The sequence below is a fragment of the Staurois parvus genome, unplaced genomic scaffold, assembly GCF_062004578.1.
Source record: "Staurois parvus isolate SC_StPar_1 unplaced genomic scaffold, SC_StPar_1.0 ptg000882l, whole genome shotgun sequence".
NCBI classification, from domain to species: Eukaryota; Metazoa; Chordata; class Amphibia; order Anura; family Ranidae; genus Staurois; species Staurois parvus.
Genome location: NW_028318678.1, coordinates 3783795 through 3809727, shown reverse-complemented (window position 1 = coordinate 3809727; position 25933 = coordinate 3783795). Strand labels below are relative to the sequence as shown.

Here is a 25933-nt window from a genome sequence, read left to right as displayed (position 1 = left end):
TTGCAAACTTTTATAACAAAAACAAAGAAAAACGTGTTTTTTTTTGGTCTTTTTTTGTTAATTTAGCAAAAAATTAAAACCCCAGCGGCGATTAAAAACCACCAAAAGAAAGCTCTAGTTGTGTGAAGAAAATTATAAAATTTTAGTTTGGGTACAATGTTGTATGACCGTGCAATTGTCATTCAAAGTGTGAGATTGCTGAAACCTGAAAACTGGCCTGGGCAGGAAGGTGTAAAATTGCCCGGTATTGAAATGGTTAATATTACACATTCAAAATTTGAACTGGCTTGTGGAGCTTAAAGACAGCTTTTCACATTTTTTAGCACCTAGTTCTTTAGTGGACTTAATAGATCAAGCTGAGAATTTACACACAACACGCATGTGCCAAAAACACTATATTGACCCCAAGCCATTATGGTTTAGCTGTACAGGCCTGCCCCTTCAAACCATCATCTGTGACTTTGCAAATCCTTCATGTGAACAAGCTATTTACACCCCATGGGTGGACCGGTTCCTTTCGCCGAACTTTGAGGATACGCTGCTTCTCCTAGTCCTTCCTTGTGAAGGCATTACCATTTTCATATGAATTATACCTTGGTCTGGTCCCAAGAATATCCTCTCTCCCCCGGAAGTCACACATCTCCTCGCCTCCCTCAGTACATTCTTCTGGTTCTTCCTATTCTCCTCCCCTCCTCTCTCTTTTCTACCTTTACCCTTTTACTGTGGCCTTACGCGGAACCCTCATGTAGTTCAAGGAAATATTGCTCTCCTCCCAGAGCTTGCCATGTCTCACCTTACCTTGTTATGCAACACTTTCAACTGTTCTCAAGGGTTCCTCATTAACCTCTTGGGGCCGGAAGAACTCAAATGTGCGGCCTCACGGTGTCTGGGCCTAAAAGGCGAGCAGCTGCACATTTGTGTTCTATTAAAAAAAACATGTGGTGAAAGCGTGCGCCCTGAGCGCTCCCAGCACACATGTCCGGTACTCACGGAGAGGTCCCAATCTTCTCTTTCGATCGAGACCTTTCCCGATCATGTGACTGCCGTGACCCTAAACCCCGCCCTGCCTCCTGGCTTCTGAAACCCTTAAAGGGCATTGAGGCACCAGCGCCAAAGGGTTAACTGTGTATCATATTGCAACCCCTTTCTGTGGCAAGGCAACCTGCTCTCCCTTATCTCCCTCTTTTTTTTTTTTTCCTTTTCTGTTTTTTTGTTGTTTTGTTCATATACATGTATTTGAGATGCCTTATGTTTGTTCTTTTGGCTCTGAAATCAAAAAGTTTGTAAACCCTGCATGCGAACAAACTATGTAAATAAATTGTTCAAAGTCATAGATGATGGTCTCTGTATAGCAAAACCTGCCCCAAAGAATTTGGATCCTCATACTTTCCTAAAACCCACTTTTATGGCATCCATGTTCTAGGAAAGTTGCCCCAGTATAAGTGAATTTTAAACTGGTTAATTACAGAGATGTTAGAATTCACAAACTATAAAAAACACAGAATATGGAGGTCAGAGAACTAGGAGTTACATGTTTAATGCTATGCGGTTGTATTTGACGCCACACAAGCAGTACCTTCACACGGAATCCACAGTTCACCCGCTACAGGCTTGTTCCCTGGTGGACAACTGCTGGTTTGTACCATAGTAAGGTAGAGTTCAAACTGGTCCGGTGTCAGAAGTGAGGCTACAGAAAACTGCATTCCCTTTTTCTGCAGCAGAAATTGAGATGCTGCAGCGAAGTCGCCAAACTTGCACATATAGAAGGCCATATTCTGCTTCAGGCAGAACAAGCTGCATGGGAAATTAGCAGAAAAGAAAAAAAAAAAAACACTTTACAGAACCTTCTCACATTCCTAAGGGCAGAGTGAAAAGCATATTTCAAAATAAACTACAAAAAAAATAAAAATAAAATGCTGTCTGCAATACATGCCCATTTCTCTGTCCTTTGTTCCTGTAAAGAAGAACTATACTTACTTTCACTCCAGGTTGCGGTGTCTCAGGAGCTCCCTGCCAGCCGTGTCTCAGGAGCTCCCATGCCAGCCGTGTCTCAGGAGCTCCCATGCCAGCCGTGTCTCAGGAGCTCCCATGCCAGCCGTGTCTCAGGAGCTCCCATGCCAGCCGTGTCTCAGGAGCTCCCATTCCAGCCGTGTCTCAGGAGCTCCCATTCCAGCCGTGTCTCAGGAGCTCCCATTCCAGCCGTGTCTCAGGAGCTCCCTGCCAGCCGTGTCTCAGGAGCTCCCTGCCAGCCGTGTCTCAGGAGCTCCCTGCCAGCCGTGTCTCAGGAGCTCCCTGCCAGCCGTGTCTCAGGAGCTCCCTGCCAGCCGCTAACATCTTGGTCTTGTCTGCTTCTGGGTACCAATCTCTGACTCTTTTCAGTGGCTGGGTCAAGGTGATGTCATTACAACGCATATGCAGGAGCTCATCTCGGCAATGCTAAAAATGTACATTGAGCTGCACGTGCACAGCTCTTTGTACAGTGTGGACAGGCAGGTAAAAAGCCAGTTCAGAAGAGACGTAGTATGCCTCTTCTGCATTAAAAATCCTGCCTTTTCCACTTGAAGGACCTTGCACCTACAGAAAAATACCTGTAGACCTGTCCAAAATGCACATGAACTTAAGTTCTGTTGAGGGCTGAAAGAAAGAAAAAGAAAAGGAGGGCGCACTGGCCTAGTGCAATATTCCAAGGGGGGTTTATTTAAAAGTGGAAGAAAACATATATACTTACAAACAGAATTGTTGTACAGCGAGATAGAAATAGCTGTCCGCTAGCAGTGCAGTGGTAGGCAAGACCCGGATTATTATTATACAGGACTTATATAGCGCCAACAGTTTGCTCAGCGCTTTACATTATAGTGGGAGGCAATACAGTAACAATACAGTTCAATGCAAGAGGGATTAGAGGCCCTGCTCCTTGGAGCTTACAATCTAGGAGGGAGGGGATAGTGGTACACAAGGTAATTAGCTGTGGGGGATGGAGTGGTAGGAGGAGTAGTGGATTCCAGTATTAGCTGGGGGCGGGGTAGGCTTCCCTGAAGAGATGGGTTTTCAGAGTGCGCCTAAAGCTGAGCAGAGTAGGCGATAGCCTGATAGCTTGGGGCAGGGAGTTCCAGAGGATGGGTGAAGCCCTTGAGAAATCCTGGAGACGAGCATGGGAGGAGGAGATAAGTGAGCTAGAGAGTAGGAGGTCTTGCGAGGAGCAGAGTGTACGGTTTGGGTGGTATTTAGAGACAAGGTCGGTGATGTAATTAGGGGCAGTGATCAATGCAAATGCCAAGGAGGTACATTCCGGGAATACGCAGTGGCTTACGTGTTTCAAGAGCAAGCTCTCTTCTTCAGGGAGGAGAAGGGCTTTCCCTTGAAACGCGTAAGCCACTGAGAATTATCAGAGATAGGCTCCATTGCTCTGGGTCTACCTACCACTGTGCTAGTGAACAGCTATTTCCATCTCGCTGTACAACAATACTATGCAACTTTTAAATAAACCCCCTTGGGATAGATAATGCGCTAAGCCAGTGTGCCCTCTTCTCTTCGTTTTCTTGCAGTTGGTATCTGGACTATCCCAGTCAGTTGAGGGCAGCAAGGTCCTATAGATCCCTCGGTGGTATCTTTGAGAGAACAGACAAAAGAACTGTCCTGAGTACACCACACTCATGTGCAGGAGGTTTCAGAATTGTATGTGAGCTGACCGCACACAGCTTTTTGTGGAGTAAAGTCATCTCTGCCACTTGTCTTTTGCCAAACTACTCAACTCTTAGGCTGGCCATACACTATACAATTTTCTGTCCAACTTCCTTTAGATTTACCTCCAACTATGTAGTGCAAGGGCTTGCCTGAATGGATACAACTGAAGTGTTGTTTAGGTTTGACCTCATATTATATGTTTGATAAATCTAAAGCAAAATTCGCAAGAAAAATTGTAGAGTGTATGGCCAGCCTTATTCTCAAATCTCAACAACATAAAGGCTAATCATTCCTTACTCCGAGATACGTAGGAGGGCTTTTTGAGCTGATAGAGTGCAGAGAACATAGAAAAGCTCAGAATTTCTGCCAAGAGTACCAGGTGGGTTTTTTAGACTTAAACAGATATAACAATTTGCTCTCAATGGTATGTTTAACATGATGTTCATTGTTGGAGTTTATATATGCACTTTAAAAGAGGACTTGCCATTTTTTTTTTAGTATATTTCGATTCCAGTTTTAAAAGTCCAGCCTACAGTGCCAGCCTGGTTCTTGGACCACAGGGTAACAAGCGGTGTCAGCTTGACTCTTGAGCTAGCCTGTGGTGCTGGCCTGGCTCTAGGTCCTGATGCTAGCCTAGTTCCTGTGCAGGAGTCTAGCTCAGGGATTCCCAAAATTAGGGTGCCTACATGAGTTGGAACTTCAGGGAGCGAAAGAGTGTGTCATGATCCGCCTGGCGGCGTCTCTATCGGTCCACAGCACGGATTTCCTCAGGGCGTGGGGTCTAAGTCCCAATCTACTTATTCACCAGGGCCCCTGATGGTGGGGATGGACTTGGAGCAGACTGACACCAGGTCGCGACCCCTGAGTACGTCCGACAATGGTAGAGAGCACCGTCAGAGGAGTGTGGGGTAAGGAGTCTGCTGTAAAGAAGCTGGCAGACCTGGTAACCAGGGACGATCCCTGCGGAATGGATGGATCGTCTGGGTGGCTGGAAGCGTAGTCAGGCGGGCCAGGTCAGCAACGTGCGGGCAGCGAGGTACCGGAGGAGAAGGCAGAGAATGGTCGAGGTCACAAGCCGGGTTCAGTAACTAGCGGACAGCGCGGTACAAGGGGTCAGGCAGAAGGATGGTCAGGCAAGCCAAGGGTTAAGCAGGATACAATCAGCAGGGTCAGGTACAATGCAGAGGTCGGCAACAGGATCAGGTATCAGGACAGAGCACAAAAGACCAAACGGCAATTGACATACCTCTAACCCAGTTTAAATAGCCCGCCCTGCGCGGTCATTGGTGCCAGGCGCGTGTCCGCGATCACGAGCGTGCGCATGCGCGGCCATTGCCCGGGTCCCGCTGCCTGCTGATTCGAACGCATCGGTGTCCTGCGCATGCGCCGCCCGGCGTATCGCGGCAGGGACACCGATCCCTGACAGAGTGGTTTGTGTCCTTTAGTGATGACTCACTGAGCCAGCTGAATGTTTTGATGGATATTTTTCTAATGGAGATCTGAAGATTTCAGAAGAATGGATCTTAAATCAATATTCCTACAATTTGCAAAAAAATGTCAGATGGTGAAGAACTGAAGGAAGATCTTATTGATTTCATGACAATTGCAATTTGAAAGCAAGACTTTAGAGGAGTTTTGGCTATAGCCACTGGCAACAATCCCATGCAAAAGATCCGACAGGCTGGTTGTATTGACGTTGATCAATGTATGCACTTCAGAACAACCAGTCTGCCCATAGATCGATCAAATTTCGACTGGTCCCTGCTGAACTAGCCGAGATTCGATCCATCTATGGCCGGCCTAAATCCACCACTTCCCTACGATGCTGCTCAGTCTAAAAAGGAGGAAATAAACAGAGCAGGAAGAAAGATGACAGATTCTCTGTAATAGGCAGAAATAGAACTTACCCAGCCTGGTCTGGACATTTCACTGCATTCAGGTAACGTACTAACTGCCGGTAACTGCAAAAAACCAAGATATCGTTATCTTTACAAGAAATTCATGTTTCACAGCCTAGGTTGTGCACTGTTGGTATTGATAAAAGTGGTTGTAAACCTCAGACATGAATATGAGAAAAGCATGTCCCTCTATAGCAGTGGTTCTCAACCTGTGGGTCGCGACCCCTTTGGCGGTCGAACGACCCTTTCACAGGGGTCTCCTAAGACCATCAGAAAACACATATTTCCGATGTGTAAAGAGCAGCTACTGTGTAGAAAGCAGCTGCTGTGTGCAGCTACTCTGTTAAAAGCAGCTACTGTGTTGAAAGCAGCAGTATTGGAGGTAAAACGACACTCATGAATTATAATTACTGGGTAAATAATTTTATGGTTGGGGGTCACCACAACATGAGGAACTGTATTAAAGGGTCACGGCATTAGGAAGGTTGAGAACCACTGCTCTATAGTGTGTACTTGTCTCAATTCAGAGCACGAAGTGTCATTTCCGCCTACTGCTTCATTTCTCTATCATCACATTGAATAGCTTCTGACAACTTTTCTACACGTCAAGAGAAAAGTGGTGAGAGGAGAGCGACCTGCAGAAAATAGACAGCCTTGGCTCTGTTCCTGTGTGAAGGGGGTGTGTCCCTTTCCTCCAATCAGCTTTCAGAGCTGTCCTCACTGTGCTCTGCAGAGAGTAATTTCAGCGCTCTGCCCCCTTTTTTTTTCTCAACTCTCAGACAACTTTAAAAATTCAGCACTTCGAACCAATGTAGAGAAGACTGCAGATAAAGAGGTACAACCTATAACGGAGGATTTGTTTCATCTCTGTGACTGAAGTCACATGGTTAACGAGCATACACGTGGGGCGGAATGAGGTGACAAAGACTGAAGGACCAGTAATATGGTGGGGCAGCTGTATGTCATTTCAATGCAGTTTTACTTGTTTAATGTAAGTGCAATTTTAATAAACTTTACTGGTTTACATCAACACTACACTATGGTGGCGCATATGTTTGCTTTGAGAGAACATCAGCAGAGATACGGAGAGAGAGACAGAGGCGGATTTAAAGCGGTATGGATCCTGGTAATCTGAGTTGGCTGGATAGTTGACTAACAGGTAGGGCAGTACAGTGGCTAAATGGTTAGCACTTCCGCCTGGCAGTACTAGGGTCGTTGGTTCGAATACCAGCCACAGCACCTCCTGCCTGGAGTTTGTATGTTCTCCCTGTGCCTGTGTGGGTTTCCTCCGGGTACTCTGGTTTCCTCCCACTCTCCAAAGACATGCTGGTAGGTGAATTGGCTCCTGTCTAAATTGGCCCTAGCATGTGTATGTATGAATGTGAGTTAGGGACGTTAGATTGTACGCCCCTTGAGGGTTAGGGACTGATGTGAATGTACAATATATATGTAAAGTGCTGCGTATATTGATGGCGCTATATAAGTACCTGAAATAAATAAAATCTGAGGAGGCATTCTCATTATCCTCAGAGTGGGGACAATGCTCGTTTGACCTATATTGATTTATAGAGAGCACACCTATAATCACGTTGGTGTGAAGAAGTCCCTGAGTTACAGCACTGGGATGGTGGGATCAGTTCTCTTTGTAAAGGAAATTAAACTTTGACCGCACTCCAATAATGTACCAGATAAAACATCCATTTATTAGAATCTTCATATAAAAGCATAGATCACAACTCCAACATACAGAGGACAGTTACCGCATTTCACACAATAATGTGCTTAATTATAACTAGCATGTACTGATTAGAAGGCAGCTTAAATAATCAAATAGACAGCTGAAACCAAGAAGTCAAAAACCTCCCACACACCAATTTAGAAACGATCTTTAAAACCCATTAGCAGCAGTCAAATATACTTCCGAAAGCCAAATTCACAAATGACAAAAAAAAAAAAAAATACATTCACAGACCACTGATAAATGAAAAAAGGATAAACTTACAGTCTACCCAAGAAAACAGGAGGTAATATGTGAATCTTATTAATATAAGTGAGAACACATTCAGCCAAATGTTTAAATATCTACGCCTCCTGAATGTATATACAGAAAAAAGAGAATGTAGAACAAAAAGGTACACACACACACACACGCTACCTTCTTAGCTGTGCAGGAGGGGAAAGACAAATAAAAAATAAAAAAATGGCACAAAAAAAAAAAAAAAAAAGACCAAACACCGGAAAAATTATAAATCTAACCCAAAAAATTATATAATAAAAACAGCATTAATCATAAAAATGAGAAACATCCCACTCACAATTTAAGCCTTGAGGGATGCGAGTCTAAATGAAAATACCCACAATACTTCCCTCCTGCATGGATTGGAGTCTTAATTTTCTCTATTATATGCATGCTAATCGCTGATAAATCTCCTGCATGTAGTAGAGCGATTATTTCTAATATTGTTTAGATGTTGCCGGAATCTATCCTTAAGTCTCCTACTAGTACGCCCTACATATTGAATTTAGCAAACTTTGCATGTTATCAAACAGATTACATGTTTTCTATCAGTTGACCTTGTGTTGTCATTTTAGAGAGACACTTGGCAGTACACTCAATGATATCATCAAGCAAAACGGAGATCATGTGAAAGCATCTGAAATGACTAAAAGGCATGTGCACTTCTATAGGTGTTTGTGTGTAAATATAAATAATACACATACATATATATATATATATATATATATATATATATATATATATATATATATATATATATATATATATATATATATATATATAAATACACACTCTGTATGTACCATATTTTTCGCTCCATAAGACACACCTAGGTTTTAGAAGGGAGAAAACAAGAAAAAAAAATATTCTTAACCAATGGACTGCAGACACGGTACAGGAGATGACCAGAGACTGCGGACACGGTACAGGAGATGACCAGAGACTGCGGACACGGTACAGGAGATGACCAGAGACTGCGGACACGGTACAGGAGATGACCAGAGACTGCGGACACGGTACAGGAGATGACCAGAGACTGCGGACACGGTACAGGAGATGACCAGAGACTGCGGACACGGTACAGGAGATGACCAGAGACTGCGGACACGGTACAGGAGATGACCAGAGACTGCGGACACGGTACAGGAGATGACCAGAGACTGCGGACACGGTACAGGAGATGACCAGAGACTGCGGACACGGTACAGGAGATGACCAGAGACTGCGGACACGGTACAGGAGGTGACCAGAGACTGCGGACACGGTACAGGAGATGACCAGAGACTGCGGACACAGTACAGGAGATGACCAGAGACTGCGGACACGGTACAGGAGATGACCAGAGACTGCGGACACGGTACAGGAGATGACCAGAGACTGCGGACACGGTACAGGAGATGACCAGAGACTGCGGACACGGTACAGGAGATGACCAGAGACTGCGGACACGGTACAGGAGATGACCAGAGACTGCGGACACGGTACAGGAGATGACCAGAGACTGCGGACATAGTACAGGGGATGACCAGAGACTGCGCACATAGTACAGGAGATGACCAGAGACTGCAGACCTTTGGGGAGCGAGTACTCGAATTTGACAGGTACCCGCTTCACACTTCCGCTGCGATCGCCTAGTCGATCGGAAGTTGTCCTTGCTCCCCATAGTCTTCTGGGACACATGACAGGTCCCAGAAGACTACGGGGCCATTCACAAAGCGCAGCGCTTATAGCGCATGCGCAGTGGGCACCCGGCTGTGAAGCCACAAGCTGGTGCCCACACAGAGGATGCCGGTGCCAGGAAGAGAAGACAGCCAGTGAAACCAGCGGTGATGAGGACACCGCTGAACTGAGGAACAGGTAGGACCAAGGAGCAGATTGTGCTGGACAGAAGAGCAGCCAGCCCAGTATTCTAACATGGCAGCAACGGGGGGAATACCGGGCCGGCCACTCCATAAGATGCACAGACATTTTCCCCCATTTTGGGGGGGGGGGGTGGTGGGGGGTTTGGTGGAGTGCATCGTATAGAGCAAAAAATACGGTATATATATATATATATATATATATATATATATATATATATATATATTTTTTTTTTTTTGGTTTTACACCAGCAGCAGTGCAACACAAGGCACATTTATCTATATGTGAGGGTTTACAACCACCACGTTAAGGCTCGATTCACATACTTGCATCTGCGTGCGGGTGCATTTGAAAGGCTACTGTAGTGCTTACCTTAGGTCCATCTCCAGCTTCTTCACTCTGGATTGCACCACCGGCAGTGGCTCACACAAGTATTCCCGCTTGCCTTTATGTGTCCTTGTTCCTGACAGATTCTGACCAGCAAGCACCGATGAAAGGAAAAAGTTATCCCATCGTAAAACATTCAGGCTAATGGGAGAAAATTCACAATGTCAGCACATATTGTGAGCAGTTAAGTCACCTAATTTTATCCCCTTCCCTAGAAGGGTATTACTTTTTCATTTTATCAGTTCCAACACCTGTTGACAAAGAAGTGTAGACAGGATGGAATGCTACATCAGGGAGGAACATGGCAGGGTAAGTATACATGCCTGGGGGAGATGAACTATATACAGTCACAGCATTAGAGAGGTGAAGAAAGCAAAGAACCACAGAATGAACTGAGCAGAAGCAGGAAGATTCTTGCATTGCAAGTCCTTAGATACAGTTTTCACTCCTTGTCTGGAGTTCAGCTTGACCTTATTTATGGTTAAATATGTGTTTACCATTTTGTTTTCAAGGAATACAAGGTATAAAGGGTATAAAAGTAGGAACAGAAACAAAGCACAACCTCATAATTATAGATCCAAATGCATAATATGAGAAATAGGCCATTTAGTCAAAAATAAACAAGGGTGAAAATATAATTCATCACATGCCTTGGTGGAAATAAATTAGTATAATAGACAAGTGGAATAGTGCGCATAATCTGAGGTAGACAAGTATGTGGCTGGTCCCATCCTGGTGAGGAAAGCTGTGATGTAATAAGAATATATAGAAACGGGGTAGGCAGAGGAGTAAGGGAGGGAAGAAGGAGAAAGAGGGAGGTGGTAGGTAAATCTTTTTATTAGTTAACCACTTTACAACTGCGCTATAGCCAACAGATACAGTGTGGTTGTCCAGTTCTGGGAGGGTGTCATATGACGTCGTCGCAGAATGCGCCCCAGCACTGTCAGTGATCATTGTGTCCTACAGATACAGCTGATCACATGACTAGGTAAAAAAACTGATCGCAGCGTCCAATAATGCATCTGATCACAAAGTACTGTCACAGCGTGAGGAAAGTACTGCCGATTACCAACAAATGTCACAGATCAGTTTTGCACTGATTATCAATGCAGCCCATTAGTGCTGTCGAGCAGTGCCACCCAGTTCCCAAAGCTGCCTATCAGTGCAGCATCATCAGTGCCTCCTCATCAATGCCCACCAGTGCTGCCTATCAGAGCCCATCAGTGCCGCCTGACAGTGCCCATCAGTGCCACCTGACAGTGCCCATCAGTGCCACCTGACAGTGCTGCCTTATCAACGCACATCAGTGAAGCAGAAAAATTATGTTTGTTAAATATTTTAATAGAAACAAAGAAAAACCTTTTTTTTTCAAATGTTTTGTTCTTTTTTTGTTTATAGTACAAAAAAATAAAAACCCTAGTGGCAAATAAATACCACCAAAAGAAAGCTCTATTTGCGTGAAAAAAAATGATAAAAATTTCATATGGGTACAGTGTTGCATGACCGTGCAATGGTTATTCAAGGTGCGACAGCACTGAAAGCTGGAAATTGGCCTGGGCAGGAAGGGGGTAAAAGTCCCAGTAGGCAAGTGGTAACTGTGATGTTGTAGTAAATATGTGGAAGAGTCATTTATTGGAATGACTAAATTAGAGGCTATTTCTTACAGAGGTCAAGCTTATATTGTATCTAAACCCCAAAACAAAAATGTTAGATATTGCAGTTTACTGATCATTCGATGCAGTGCTGCATTTGTTTTCTATTTTCCCTGAAAGTTATTATTAGTATACAGGATTTATATCACGCCAACAGTAGAGCGCTTTACAATATAACGGGAGACAATACAGCAACAATACAGTTCAATACAAGAGGGATAGGAGAGCCCTGATCCTTGGATCTTACAATCTAAGAGGGAGGGGCTGGTGCTACAAAAGGTAATAACTGTGGAGGATGGACTGATGGGAGAAATAGAAGATTCCGTTATAAGCTGAGGGCAGGATAGGCTTCCCTGAAGAGAGAGGTTTCCAGAGAGCGCCTAAAAGTGGGCAGAGTAGGCGAGAGTCTGATAAATTGGGTTAGAGAGTTCCAAATAATGGGGGAGGCTCTGGAGAAGTCCTGGATACAAGCATGGGAGGAGGAGACAAGGGAGCTAGAGAGCAGGAGGTCGTGGGAGGAGCGGAGAGGACGGTTTGGGTGATATTTGGAGACAAGATTGGTGATGTAATTTGGGGCAGAGTTATAAATGGCTTTATATGTTAATGTTTTGAATTTTATTCACTGCCATTGTAGCCAAAAAAGCTAAAGGACTTCTTCCTTGCTCATTATATTAAGTACAGGCACATAATAATAAAGGAGTCTAAAAAGCAGGGATGAGTTAACAAGCTGCTGTAATAAAGTGTTTTAGTAGAAGTTTTTTTATCTGGAGTGCAATGTGGCCTGGAAGGACAGACAGACATGCAAATTAATGACAGAAGGTCCTCATAGATTTCATTGTAAATGTCAAAGATCTTGCCTTATATTATATGAAAGGTTAAAAGGAAATGGGAAAATAAAAGATAAGAAACATCAGAGTATGAGCCCATCAGAATCCACAAGTAACTGAAATATTAGTTCTGTATAGGTGCAAAAATATACATTCATAAAAATGTCAATAACAAAATCTAAAACAAAAATGAGTACATGCCCTTTTAAAGGCAATCAGCTGCCTTCAGATCAGTTTACCTGTTTATAAAATTGCAGCAGTGTCGCGGAAGTGGGATGGACTGAAAAAACATAATAAACTTCTCATAGAGGTTCCTCGGATAATCTGTTAAAACCAGAAGGCTTTGTAAAGTAGCCACAATCCTGGGAGAAAACATACACCAAAATGTCACACAAAATGTTTCCATTATATTACATTTCAACCCAAGATCCATCAGCTATTGTTATCTAAAAGTTCTTAAATATATTTATACATTTTTAAAAGGTTCCTTTTAATGACAGTAAATTAGGTCTATTAATAAACTGCAAACATAGAGCACAATACTTTTGGGCACACCAACAATCTGTGGAAAAGTACAAATTTCAGTAAGTTTTCCTTTGTTAAAAAAAGAACAGAAAAGTAAAATAGTTTTTTTTTTTTGTACTCAAATGCAAAATCCTTTTTTTTCCCCCGTCAATTGAGGGACACAGGGAAACTTTAACATTTGGGTTTACTACTCTTGGAGGATTGCACACTGCCTGGCATAGAAAAAACACTGGAGGCCAGCCCAAATATACCCTCTTACAACCAGAATGCCTCAATTTTGTTGCAAAGCAGTACCAAGAGCATGATCATAAACACAGAGGGATGGAAACTCCCCTGATGGACTCAGAGAAAAGGGTTTTACGATAAGAACAAAAATCCAATTTTTCTCCTAGATTGTAAGCTCCCAGGATCAGGGCCCTCCTATCCCTCTTGTATTGAACTGTATTGTTGCTGTATTGTCTCCCGTTATATTGTAAAGTGCTGAGAAAACTGTTGGCGCCATATAAATCCTGTATAATAATAATAATTTATTGCTCACTGAGGGACATGAAAATCTTAGATCTTCAGGACATCCAAAAGAAGTCTACGGCATGGGGAACAACATTAACCACTTACTCTCCTGAGGATTTACCCCCCTTAATGACCAGGCCTCTTTTTGCTACTCGGCGCTGCACTAATTCAACTGATAATTGCGCAGTCATGCAATGCTGCACGCCAACGAAATTTACGTACTTTTTTTCACACAAATAGAGCTTTCTTTTGGTGGTATTTGATCACCCTTGCACTTTTTATTTTTCACGCTATAAACAAAAAAAAAGACCCAAAATTTGGAAGAAAAACTATTTTTTACTTTCAGCTATAAAAAATATATAGTAAACTCAAAGTTAGTTATAAATTTAGGCCAAAATGTATTCTGCTACATGTTTTTGAGAGAAAAAAATCTAAATAGGTGTATATTGATTGCTTTGTGTGAAAGTTATGTCTACAAATTATGGTATAGATACTGCAATTTACGCCATTTTTGCTATACAGGGCTGTGCTAGTTTAACGGACAATTGCACGGTCATGCAATACGGTACATAAATGAAATTTATGTCCTTTTTTTCACACAAATAGAGCTTTTTTTGGTGGTATTTGATCACCTTTGCACTTTTTTATTTTTGGCGCTATAAACAAAAAATTTATTTTTAAAAGAAATTTATTTAAAAAAACAATATTTTCTCATTTTGGTCGAAAAATAATATCCAAAAAAACTAAAATTTCGTCATAAATTTAGGCCAAAATGTATTCTGCTACATGTTTTTGGTTAAAAAAAATCTCAGTAAGTGTATATTGATTGCTTTGTGTGAAAGTTACAGCGTCTACAAACTATGGTATAGATAATGAAATTTACACAGCTTTTACTTTGTGACTGCCCATCACATTTCTTGAGGTGCTAAAATACCAGGATAGTACAAACACCCTCAAATGACCCCTATTTGGAAAGTAGACACCCTAAGCTATCTGCTGAGAGGCATATTGAGTCCATGGAAGATTTATTTTTTTTCCACAAGTTTCTGGAAAATGACAAAAAAATTTTTTTTTTTTTTTACACAAAGTTGTCACTTAAATGATTTATTTCTCGCACAAGCCATGGGTATATGTGGAATTACACCCCAAAATACATTCTGCTACTTCTACCAAGTACGGGGATACCACCTGTGAGGCTTTTTGGGAGCCTAGCCACATACAGGAGCCTGAAATGCGATAACCACTTTGAAAGGCTGAAGGTGTGCAACTTCCTCATTTCACTTCCTCACTACCTATCACAGTTTCGAGGGCCCTGACATGCCAGGATAGCACCAAACCCCCCCCCCCCCCAAATGACCCCTTTCTGGAAAGTAGACACCCCAAGGAATTTAGAAAGAGGCATGGTGAGTATTTTGCAGACCTCATTTTTTCTCACAAGGTTTTGAAATATAAAAAAAGAATAGAAAAAAAGTTTGTTTTTTTCATCATTTTCCAAAAACTTGTGGCAAGAAATGAGATCTGCAAAATACTTACCGTGCTTTTTATCAAATTCCATGGGATGTCTACTTTCCAAAAAAGGGGTCATTTGGGGAGGTTAGGTGCTATCCTGGCATTTCAGGGCCTCCGAAACTGTGATAGGTAGTCAGGAAGTGTAATGAGGAAATAAAGCCCTTTAAAAGCCTGAAGGTGCTTATTAGATTTTGGGGTCCTGTACTTGGCTAGACTGCCAAAATGTCTCTCACATGTGGTACTCCCATACTTGGGAGAAGTATCAGAATGTATTTTGGGGAGTAATTCCACATATACCCATGGCATGTGTGAGCAGTAAATCATTTAAGTGACAATTTTGTGTAAAAAGAAAAATAAATTTTTGTAATTTTCCAAAAACTTGTGTTAAAAAAATAAATTCTTCTATTGATTCAACATGCCTCTCAGCAAAGCGCCAGTTCCAAGATTGAACAAATGTCTAAATAGTGGCACGCTTGAATAAAAATTGCCAACGTATAAGTGGTACCCCATATGGAAAAAGGAGGACACCAAGTCCTAAACTATGTTGTCACTACTCCCCATGTAGTCTGGGCATCCGGGGTGCTCCACCTGACTATCTTTTCCCTCGTAAATCCAAAACTTCTAAGTATAGCCTGTTGTCCTCTCACGGGTGTTCTACCCGTGATTACCCGCCGGACCTCGGCGATTGCTGGCAAACACAGACGGGGAGGAAGGCTGCATTGTTTTCAATTAAACTCTTCTCAGCAACAATGTATCACTGCCAAAGGTGATCAAATATCACCGAAAGAAAGCTCTATTTGTGTGAAAAAAAGGACGTAAATTTCGTTTGGGTGCAGCATTGCATGACCGCGCAATTATCAGTTGAATTTGTGCAGCGCTGAGTAGCAAAAAGAGGCCTGGTCATTAAGGGGGGTAAATCCTCAGGAGGGCAAGTGGTTAAAGAGTAATGAGGACATTTCCTAAATGTCAGGGGTGAAAAATAGCAAGTTGAAGCACTCTGACTTCCTAAACGAGTCCAGCACTTTAGTCCTAACGCCACCATCCTCTAGGAACCACCATAAAAAGGATTATCACTGCTCATTCAGTGTAATGTGACATCCGACAGTTGTGGGGGACTGATCTTTTAAATGACATAATCAGCCACGAGCCTGTCTAGACAGAAGTAAAAAAAATAGGCGGTTCTATCAGACATACCTTGACATTAGGGTGACAGAAGTCTCTGTAACACTGGTAGTTGCCTCAAAAAATGGAAATGGGCTGTTTTTTGAGGGGAATAAAAATAAACACAAAAATCACTTTAGATATTAGGGCATTTTAAGAACAGTTAAGCACACACTGTTTAAATTCACATGATCCCTTCTCTTTCTGTATTTGGATGATGGCACCTTAATTATTTTAACAAAAAAATCCAAGTACCTTATTACTAATTGACATATAGCTGTCACATGACCCAAACAATTTAATTTTTTTATTTTTTACATCTCATGCATTTAAGGATATAATTTAATTTTAATCACATTTATCATATTTATTATATTTGATGATTTTAGTTCACATGGTTTAGATTTCAAAAATTTAATAATCACAGGAGCGCTACACTATTTTTTACTATTTATACTGTCACATGACCCAGCTCTTTCCCATCCTGTCTGCACAGGAAAACAGTGGCAGGAGGAGCTGCTAGTCCTCTGCTGTTGGTCACATGTAAGAAAAAAAACAAAAAAAAAAACAAAAAAAAAAAACACAGCCTTTGGGATACAGAGTATTAATATATTTTTTTAACTGCTCAAAGCGGTCATAATATATCTATATATATATATCTATATCTATCTCAATAGATAGATAGAGATTTGATTATATATATATATAAAATCTATATCTATCTATATCTATCTATATCTCTTTTTTTATTTTTTTTTCTAAATTAAAGCTTTATTTTATTTTTTTGGCAATATGGTATAGAGGTGAAGCCTCCATCAATCTGCATGTATTATCCCACCACCATTGTGTTAGTAGGCATGGAGGAGGAGGAGGGAGGGAGGGGGCTGTCATTTAACACTGTATGCCCACATTTGTGACTCTCACATGGCCTGCTGAGATGTGATATCGAGGAAATGCTCAGGGTAGAAAATGCACTGAAAACTGAGCAAGTGCACTAGCTGCCAACACTACTCTGCAAAATCCCAAACAGCATTGGGGCCATGGACAGGAGGGGGAGATAGAGAACAGCAGGATCAACCAGGTATTTTGCAGAATACAGAACATGAATCCCATAGTGACTGAATGTATATGAACAGCATTTATTCATAGTTTTTAATGTGAGTTTAATGACACAAAGTGCAGTGGTGTGCTTTACACACCTGCCCACTGTTTTTCTTGCATCGGGACTCAGATGGTCACATGACCTGCCTCGTCGCTATTGCTACCTAAACAAGACAACACTGAAGAATACAGTGGTCGGCATTTTATGAATGGCTTGTAAAACACAGGTGCGATGTGGCTCAATTCCTGTCCCTGAGTAAAGCTAGGAAATGCACAGTACATTTGAATATTTGTGGGCAGAAAAGGGGCTTTCATGATAGCCTATCACTTAGTCCTAAGGAAATATTCCTTCAATACTTTAATTCTCTGCCATGGCTTTCCAGAAATTCTTTTTGCAAGTAAATAAAGATAGTAGTAGTAGTATAATGTAAAGTAAAACAATGTCATGTAAAGAAGTGTGCTCACTATTACAACTACATGAGATGTCCAACCAAAGAATGACCGCTACAACTACCGATGATACCGAGTAATAACCAGGTCCACCGACTTACTTTATTATAGTCTTCTCCAAGAGAATCTCTCTGGCAGCACCGAGTAACATCACTGCAGCTGTCTTTGGGTTTTCATTTTCAGCTCTGTTCAAATATTCAGTCACCAGCTTGAACACTGGCATGTAACTGTGTGAAAAGGTTCAGAAAAATTAGGCTAATCGTTTTTAAATTAGTCATACAAACATTATAAAAAAATGCGTTTTTGATTGTAAATCCAGTTGCCATGTACTAAAGTGTATTACCTCAAGGATACCACAGAGTGAAGCCAGTGTAATATTTTCAAACTGATACCCTTAATTAGGATAATACACAGACATGTACAGTCCACAGAGCATGCAAGTGTTATGAAGTCTAATTTACTAAATTCTGGAAATCTATGTACTGCTATCAGAATATAAAATGTATTGTATATTCATTGTTCTCCCTGCTGGTGTTCTTATAGATGGAGCACAGGACTGTATAATGCAGATGACCGATGAGGTGTACGAGCGTCAAGTCAATTTTGCAAATACGGTGTATGTATTGGGGGCCTCTGTTATTGATTGAAGGGCATGGGCAAGAGGCGATGGATACTGAATTTGGTGGTTATTAGTAAAAGTTTACATCGTTTGTTATTTGTAGAAGATTGCAGTGCTTCTGGTTTGGCAGCTCCAATGCACACTAAAGCCTAGCACACACCACTAGTTTTTTTTTCTTCGTTCAACCCAGCAGGCTGAATGAAAAAAATAAATAAAAACCTGACAGCTCAGGAGGAGCCGCTGTACTAACTATCCAATGCTAGTACAGAAAACTCCCCTACTGTATAGCGCCAACAGTTTGCGCAGCACTTTACAAAATGAAGATAGACATTACAGTTACAATATGAAGGAAGTCCTTCTGCGCACACAAGGAAGAGATAATTAATCCTATAGATATCCGCTGCTAACACTCAAAACTGATACCTTAACAGTGATAAATGAGATTTTCAAAAAACATTGCAGTGCTGAAAATATAAGCTAAGCACATCGGAAAACTGTCATACAAAAACACCTTGGGGATCCCAGGGGAAAAAAGGAGCTTTTCCAATCCATATATTTTAAAGTACCGTATTTTCCGGTGTATAAGATGACCCCCTACTTTTCCTGTTAAAATATAGTGTTTGGGCTATACTCGCTGTAGAAGACTACCCCTCTTCCAATGCACATCAGTGGGAGGAATAGCGCCCCATCATTGGTGTCAGTGGGAGGAATAGCGCCCCATCATTGGTGTCAGTGGGAGGAATAGTGCCCCATCATTGGTGTCAGTGGGAGGAATAGCGCCCCATCATTGGTGTCAGTGGGAGGAATAGCGCCCCATCATTGGTGTCAGTGGGAGGAATAGCGCCCCATCATTGGTGTCAGTGGGAGGAATAGTGCTCCATCATTGGTGTCAGTGGGAGGAATAGTATCCCATCATTGGTGTCAGTGGGGAAAGGAATAGTGTTCCATCATTGGTGTCAGTGGGGAGTGGAATAGTGCTCCATCGTTGGTGTCAGTGGGGGGGGAGGAAAAGTGCCCAATCGTTGGTGTCAGTGGGAGGAATAATGCCCCATAATTGGTATCAGTGACACCAATGATGGGGCACTATTCCTCCCACTGACACCAATGACACTTGCTGACCCCTGTTCCAGTATGGTGCTGCTGCAGCCAGCATATGTGGTTGCAGCAGCACCTCTGCATGGCACACTTACCGGCCGCTCCTTCACTCGATTTTCGTGGGGCCACTCGGCTCCACCTCCTCGCCGCCTGTGTCCCTTTCCTGAGCTACAGTTCTGGCGGCCAATCACCGGTGAAGAGGCGGAGCCGAGCAGCCGCGCGAACATCCAGTGGCCGAACTGAATGAAGGAGCAGCCGTGCTTCCTGGACTGGATCGTTGTGGGACCGGAGCCAGGTAAGAAACAGCAGCCCCTGCCCACCCCTGTACTTAGTGTCCCTTCCGTTGGAAGGGGGGGCGGCAGTACCGCGCCACCCCCTAAAAAGTGTCAGCATGCCGTATACCGGCGTATAAGACGACCCCCGACTTTTGAGAAGATTTTCAAGGGGTAAAAAGTCGTCTTATACGCCGGAAAATGCGGTATAACTAAAGGCAAAACTGTGAATAGAGTGAAGAGGGATTTAGAACACCGATCAGGTTTGTATTGCTGTCTGAACGGTGTTCTAAATACGTCGTGACGCAGCTTTCCGGTGCGTGGTGACGCACATCCGGCGTTGGACGCCATCTTGGAACACCCAAAAACCCTAACCCATGCAGTATACCCTTACATGAAGAAAGAGGAGGATCTGTAGTGGGGAGAAATGTGAGTGGGCAATGTTTATATACAATAAAGGAGACTTTTTATCAACATTACTACACTATGGAGGATTTCTTTCTCACTCACCATGAGCGTGGGTGAGAATTATATTTAGCAGATTGATCCATCCTGAGAGGTCTGGAGTATTATTCAGAGGAACTACAGGTGAAATACTGCCAGCCAGGGTTGGAGTAGGATCCAGGTGTGATCCTGAAAGCGAAGTGGCCCTTTGGGTCGATTAAAGGAGGTGAGAAGGCATTTTGGCCAGTGTGGATCAAGTGTGCGGACACTACTCACGGATATCATCACCATTTGGCACGTTGCAGGATTTCTGGATTTTGAAGCACATGTGATTTGAATGTTTATGGACTTTTTTGAAATATCATATATATTTGCAGTGTTTTCACGTTTGCACCTATCACAGTTGTATTACCCCCAGAGTTGAGGGGTCTGTGTTTAGTTGCTTTATCATCTAATTAGAGGTGTATATTGGAGTATTTTCATTTCACTTATTTATGAGGGCACATAGTTTGAGCACATGATGTTTATTGTATTACCATTTATATATCGGGGCACATTTTATATTTATATTTTTAGCACCAGTTTGGTATTTATGTATTTTCAGCACTGCACTGTTTTTGGAAAATTACAGTTACAATAAAATTTGGTACAAGACGAAAACGGAGGGCTAGTGTTCCGACAGGGGCATGCGCCCCCTCCTGCAGATTGGGAGCCAATTGGCAGACCCTTTTCAATCATGCCCCTTCGGCTTCTGTCGGACCAGTAGCTGTACACATGGCCCGAATGCCGCCCGACATTCATCCTGTGTGAACTAGGCTTAGGGGCCTTTAGTGGGAACCTTGGGTGTGAAACATATTGATAAGTGAAAGAACACAAATCCAAATGTACAGTCCAAAATACACTTCATTTCCACAAGTAAGTTGAAAGGCTGAAAAAGCCAACACATTTCAGTGGCATCAAGGGGTCCCCTTCATCGGGGAGGATAGTACTGCAGCCAATACACACACAGTAATTAATATAGTTGGTATAGATATAGATTGATACATAAGAAAGGAGAAATATGCATAAAGAAGATCAATAAAATAAAAAACATACCAACAATGAATTGGTGCATTTGGTATATTTTTATGATGTAATTGGTATAGCCAACCTGTCCACAATTGGGCAGCTGATGAAAAAGTAATACATGATTGAAAAACCATTTGGGAGTAGGGTAGGGTTATAACCCCTGTAAGGATCCTTTTTGCCATCTGTCACCCATTGGGGAGATTTCTCTTCACTTTCTACCAAAATAGGAAGTGAGAGAAAATCCCTCTAAAGTGAGGGAATCCGTGGTTGTCACCAAAACTAGTGTTCCCGTTGGATGATCTCCCCACTATTCCTGTTCTGGGCCAACCCAAAATGTGGAATTTGGTTTTACTTTTACCTTCGTTGCGAATGGTAAATAGGACAATTAGAGAGGGTGAATCTTCCTAACAGAGGCACAGACAGCAATACAAACCTGAACGGTGTACTAAATCCCTCTTCACTCTATTCACAGTTTTGCCTTTACAGTCAGGTCCATAAATATTGGGACATCGACACAATTCTAACATTTTTGACTCTATACACCACCACAATGGATCTGAAATGAAACGAACAAGATGTGCGTTAACTGCAGACTGTCAGCTTTAATTTGAGGGTATTTACATACAAATCAAGTGAACGGTGTAGGAATTACAACAGTTTGCATATGTGCCTACCACTTGTTAAGGGACTAAAAGTAATGGGACAATTGGCTTCTCAGCTGTTCCATGGCCAGGTGTGTGTTATTCCCTCATTATCCCAATTACAATGAGCAGATAAAAGGTCCAGAGTTCATTTCAAGTGTGCCATTTGCATTTGGAATCTGTTGCTGTCAAGATGAGATCCAAAGAGCTGTCACGATCAGTGAAGCAAGCCATCATTAGGCTGAAAAAACAAAAACCCATCAGAGAGATAGCAAAAATATTAGGCGTGGCCAAAACAACTGTTTGGAACATTCGCAAAAAGAAGGACCGCACCGGTGAGCTCAGAAACACCAAAAGACCCCGGAAAACAACTGTGGTGGATGACTGAAGAATTCTTTCCCTGGTGAAGAAAACACCCTTCATAACAGTTGGCCAGATCAAGAACACTCTCCAGGAGGTAGGTGTGTGTGTGTCAAAGTCACCAATCAAGAGAAGGCTTCACCAGAGTGAATACAGAGCGTTCACCACAAGATGGAAACCATTGGTGAGCCTCAAAAACAGGAAGGCCAGATTAGAGTTTGCCAAACGACATGTAAAAAAGCCTTCACAGTTCTGGAACAACATCCTATGGACAGATGAGACCAAGATCAACTTGTACCAGAGTGATGGGAAGAGAAGAGTATGGAGAAGGAAAGGAACTGCTCATGATCCTAAGCATACCACCTCATCAGTGAAGCATGGTGGTGGTAGTGTCATGGCGTGGGCATGTATGGCTGCCAATGGAACTGCTTCTCTTGTATTTATTGATGATGTGACTGCTGACAAAAGCAGCCGGATGAATTCTGAAGTGTTTCGGGAATATTATCTGCTCATATTCAGCCAAATGCTTCAGACCTCATTGGACGCTTCACAGTGCAGATGGACAATGACCCAAAGCAGACTGCAAAAGCAACCAAAGAGTTTTTTAAGGGAAAGAAGTGGAATGTTATGCAATGGCCAAGTCAATCACCTGACCTGAATTCGATTGAGCATGCATTTCACTTGCTGAAGACAAAACTGAAGGGAAAATGCCCCAAGAACAAGCAGGAACTGAAGACAGTTGCAGTAGAGGCCTGGCAGAGCATCACCAGGGATGAAACCCAGCGTCTGGTGATGTCTATGCGTTCCACTCTTCAGGCTGTAATTGACTGCAAAGGATTTGCAACCAAGTATTAAAAAGCAAAAGTTTGATTTATGATTATTCTGTCCCATTACTATTGGTCCCTTAACAAGTGGGAGGCACCTATGCAAACTGTTGTAATTCCTACACCGTTCACCTGATTTGGATGTAAATACCCTCAAATTAAAGCTGACAGTCTGCAGTTAAAGCACATCTTGTTGGTTTCATTTCAAATCCATTGTGGTGGTGTATAGAGCCAAAAATGTTAGAATTGTGTCGATGTCCCAATATTTATGGACCCGACTGTAGTTATACTTTAAATTATGTGGATTGCAAAAGCTACTTTTTTTCCCTTGGGATCCCCAAGGTGTTTTTGTATGATATTTTTCCTATGTGCTTATCTTTTCCTAATTTTTCAGGCCAGTTCCATAACCGTGCTCCTTACTGATACTGAGAGCAGCTCTCTACAGCCATACATTGTGAACGAAGGCCGCTATGGTGACATACCTTATTTGTGGACACACTGCATCCACAACAGAAACCTCTTTTTGGGTTAAGGTGGTTATAAAGGCTCAGTGCTTTTTACCTTCATGCATTCTATGCATAAAAGTAAAAAACTTTCTTTGTGCTGCAGCCCCCCCCCCCCCAATACTTATCTGAGCCCCATCGCGATCCAGCAATGTGCAGGAAGATCTCGGCTGTATGGGGTCTCTGCCTGCACAGCCAGTGAGCCAATGAGGAGACAGAGGGGACGGGGCTGAGCCATGGCTCCGTGTGTGAAGGGACACACAGAGCAGTGGCTCTGGAGCACGCCTGCTCAGAGGTCCCCATAGCAAGCTGCATGCTATGGGGCACCCAAAGAGAAAGAGGAGCCAGGAGCGCCGGCGGGGGGACATATATATTGTACATTCACATCAGTCCCTAACCCTCAAGGGGTGTACAATCTAAGGTCCCTAACTTACATTCATACACATACTAGGGACAATTTAGACAGGATCCAATTAACCTACCGGCATGTCTTTGGAGTGTGGGATAAAACCGGAGTACCCGGAGGAAACCCACTCAGGCACAGGGAGAACATGCAAACTCCAGGCAGGTGGTGCCGTGGCTGGAATTTGAACCAATGACCCTAGTACTGCCAGGCGGAAGTGCTAACCATTTAGCCACTGTGCTGCCCATATGTTATGACCTTAGAACTACATTACATAAAACTTTAGTTGGGAGATGGCTTAAAGTGGTTGGAAACCTTAATTTTTTTTGTTCCTAAAATTGAAAAAAAAAAAAAAAAAAAAAGACATTATACTTACCTACTCCGTGCAATAGTTTTGCACACAGCAGCTCCAAACCTTCTCTTCTGAGGTCCCCCATGGAGCTTTCCGCTCCTCTTCTCACAGTGCTCCCATAGCAAGCCACTAGGGGGACACACGTGCAGACATGCTCCTGTGCCGGGCTGTGTGTGTCCACAGACACACACAGCAAGACTCAGCCCCCCCCCTTACAGAATTTGATTTACAATGGCTCCTGTTGCCACCAGAGCCTCCAGTGAATACTGAAAGAATCAAATGATTGATTATAAACAGCAACGAGAAAGTATTTTTTTTTTGGTTTTGTTTTTACCTGTGCACACGCATTGGTTTGTGGGACACGACGCACGAGTTACACTTGGGCTTCTTGTCACGGTGGCATGCACACACACACTTCGACTTACTGTCCATTGTCAGGAGTATACCCTCCCGGTACTTCTGCTGCACTGGTGATAGCTCCAATAGGAAGTTTTGCAGCTGGTTCCCTAAGGCAAACAACATAGACAGTGTGGTTACTGCTAGGATGAATCCAGAGAAATCGGATTAAAGCTGAACTTCCTGCAAACAGCAAAATACACCGATGAGATGCATGAACCATGTTATCGGACTTATTTATTTTATGTACACCCTGTCCTGAGGTTTAATCAGCTCTGCCACACAGTACGGCTGCCTGGTAGAGGACCAGATCTTTCTGTGTTGTAGTTTCGCTCACTTAACCACTTGCCTACAGGGCACTTATGTGATGGATATGGTAAAATGCCTATTTGGTTTTCTGTTGAATATATACATTTTATACATATCTACTTTTATACTTTTTCATATTTCTAAATATATATGTTGTGTATATCTTTTGTCTGCTGGGCTTTGTAGTCCTCAACTCAAAAAATGTCTGTTCAGCAATGTTCTCAACCCCTCCCGTCGAGCTGTGAAGATTTTGTAACTACACCTGGATATGTGAGGGAGTAAGAGAGAACGAGCACAACCAAGCCTCAAGCATCAAGTTCCTGCACTTTTCTCATATTTCAGCCAACCAAAATGTGCCTTTTGGATTGTGACTGTGTTTTATATAATAATGACGTATACCCTATTGTTCTCTGTGTATAAAAGGTTAAGCACCGCCCTGCAATAAACAGAAATGAGGAAGTGGTTAAACTGGACAGTTGTCAGTGTGATCATTTTCCGGCGTGCAATCCATTTCTCAAAATTAGGAACATCAGCAGACATCCAACCCTGAACCCGATTGTGGCTCACAACCCTCACACTTCTACCCCCCTCCTGCCCAGGCCAATTTTCAGCTTTCAGTGCTGTCGCACTTTGAATGACAATTGCACGGTCATGCAACACTGTACTCATATGAAATTTTTAGCATTTTTTTTAAACAGATAGAGCTTTTTTTTTGGTGGTATTTAATCACCTCTGGGTTTTTTATTTTTTGCTAAACAAACCAAAAACTGAAATTTTTGAAAAAAAAAAAGTTTTTGTTATAAAATTTTGTAAATAAGTGATTTTTCTCCTCTGATGTGCACTAATGAGGCTGCAGTGATGGGCACTGATAGGCTGCACTGATGAGCATTGACAGGCATAACTGAAGGGCACTCATATATGGTACTGATAGGTGGTACTGACTGGCAGCTCAGATGGGCACTGATATGTGGCATTGATGCGCACTGGTAGGCACTAAGTGGCATTGATGAGGCACTGATGGGCACTGGCAGGTGGCATTGATGGGCACTGACAGCTGGCACTGCTG

General features: G+C 42.7%; 1 protein-coding gene across 2 annotated transcripts in view; it reads right to left on the bottom strand.

Annotated features, from left to right (window-relative positions):
* The window catches only part of LOC149442995 (uncharacterized), a 69894-nt gene that overhangs the window by 30351 nt on the left and 13610 nt on the right, over positions 1 to 25933 (bottom strand). For both annotated transcript variants that reach the window (XR_016306715.1, XM_089656040.1), the window contains exons 6-12: positions 24497 to 24668; positions 17683 to 17808; positions 16064 to 16126; positions 12565 to 12687; positions 9832 to 9987; positions 5592 to 5645; positions 1577 to 1794 (exon numbers count right to left, since the gene is read on the bottom strand). Coding sequence is in view for 1 of the 2 variants with exons in the window: in XM_089656040.1 (XP_089512166.1) it covers positions 1577 to 1794; positions 5592 to 5645; positions 9832 to 9987; positions 12565 to 12687; positions 16064 to 16126; positions 17683 to 17808; positions 24497 to 24668 (912 nt within the window). In the remaining variant the exon portion in view is untranslated. The remainder of the gene's footprint in view (positions 1 to 1576; positions 1795 to 5591; positions 5646 to 9831; positions 9988 to 12564; positions 12688 to 16063; positions 16127 to 17682; positions 17809 to 24496; positions 24669 to 25933) is intronic.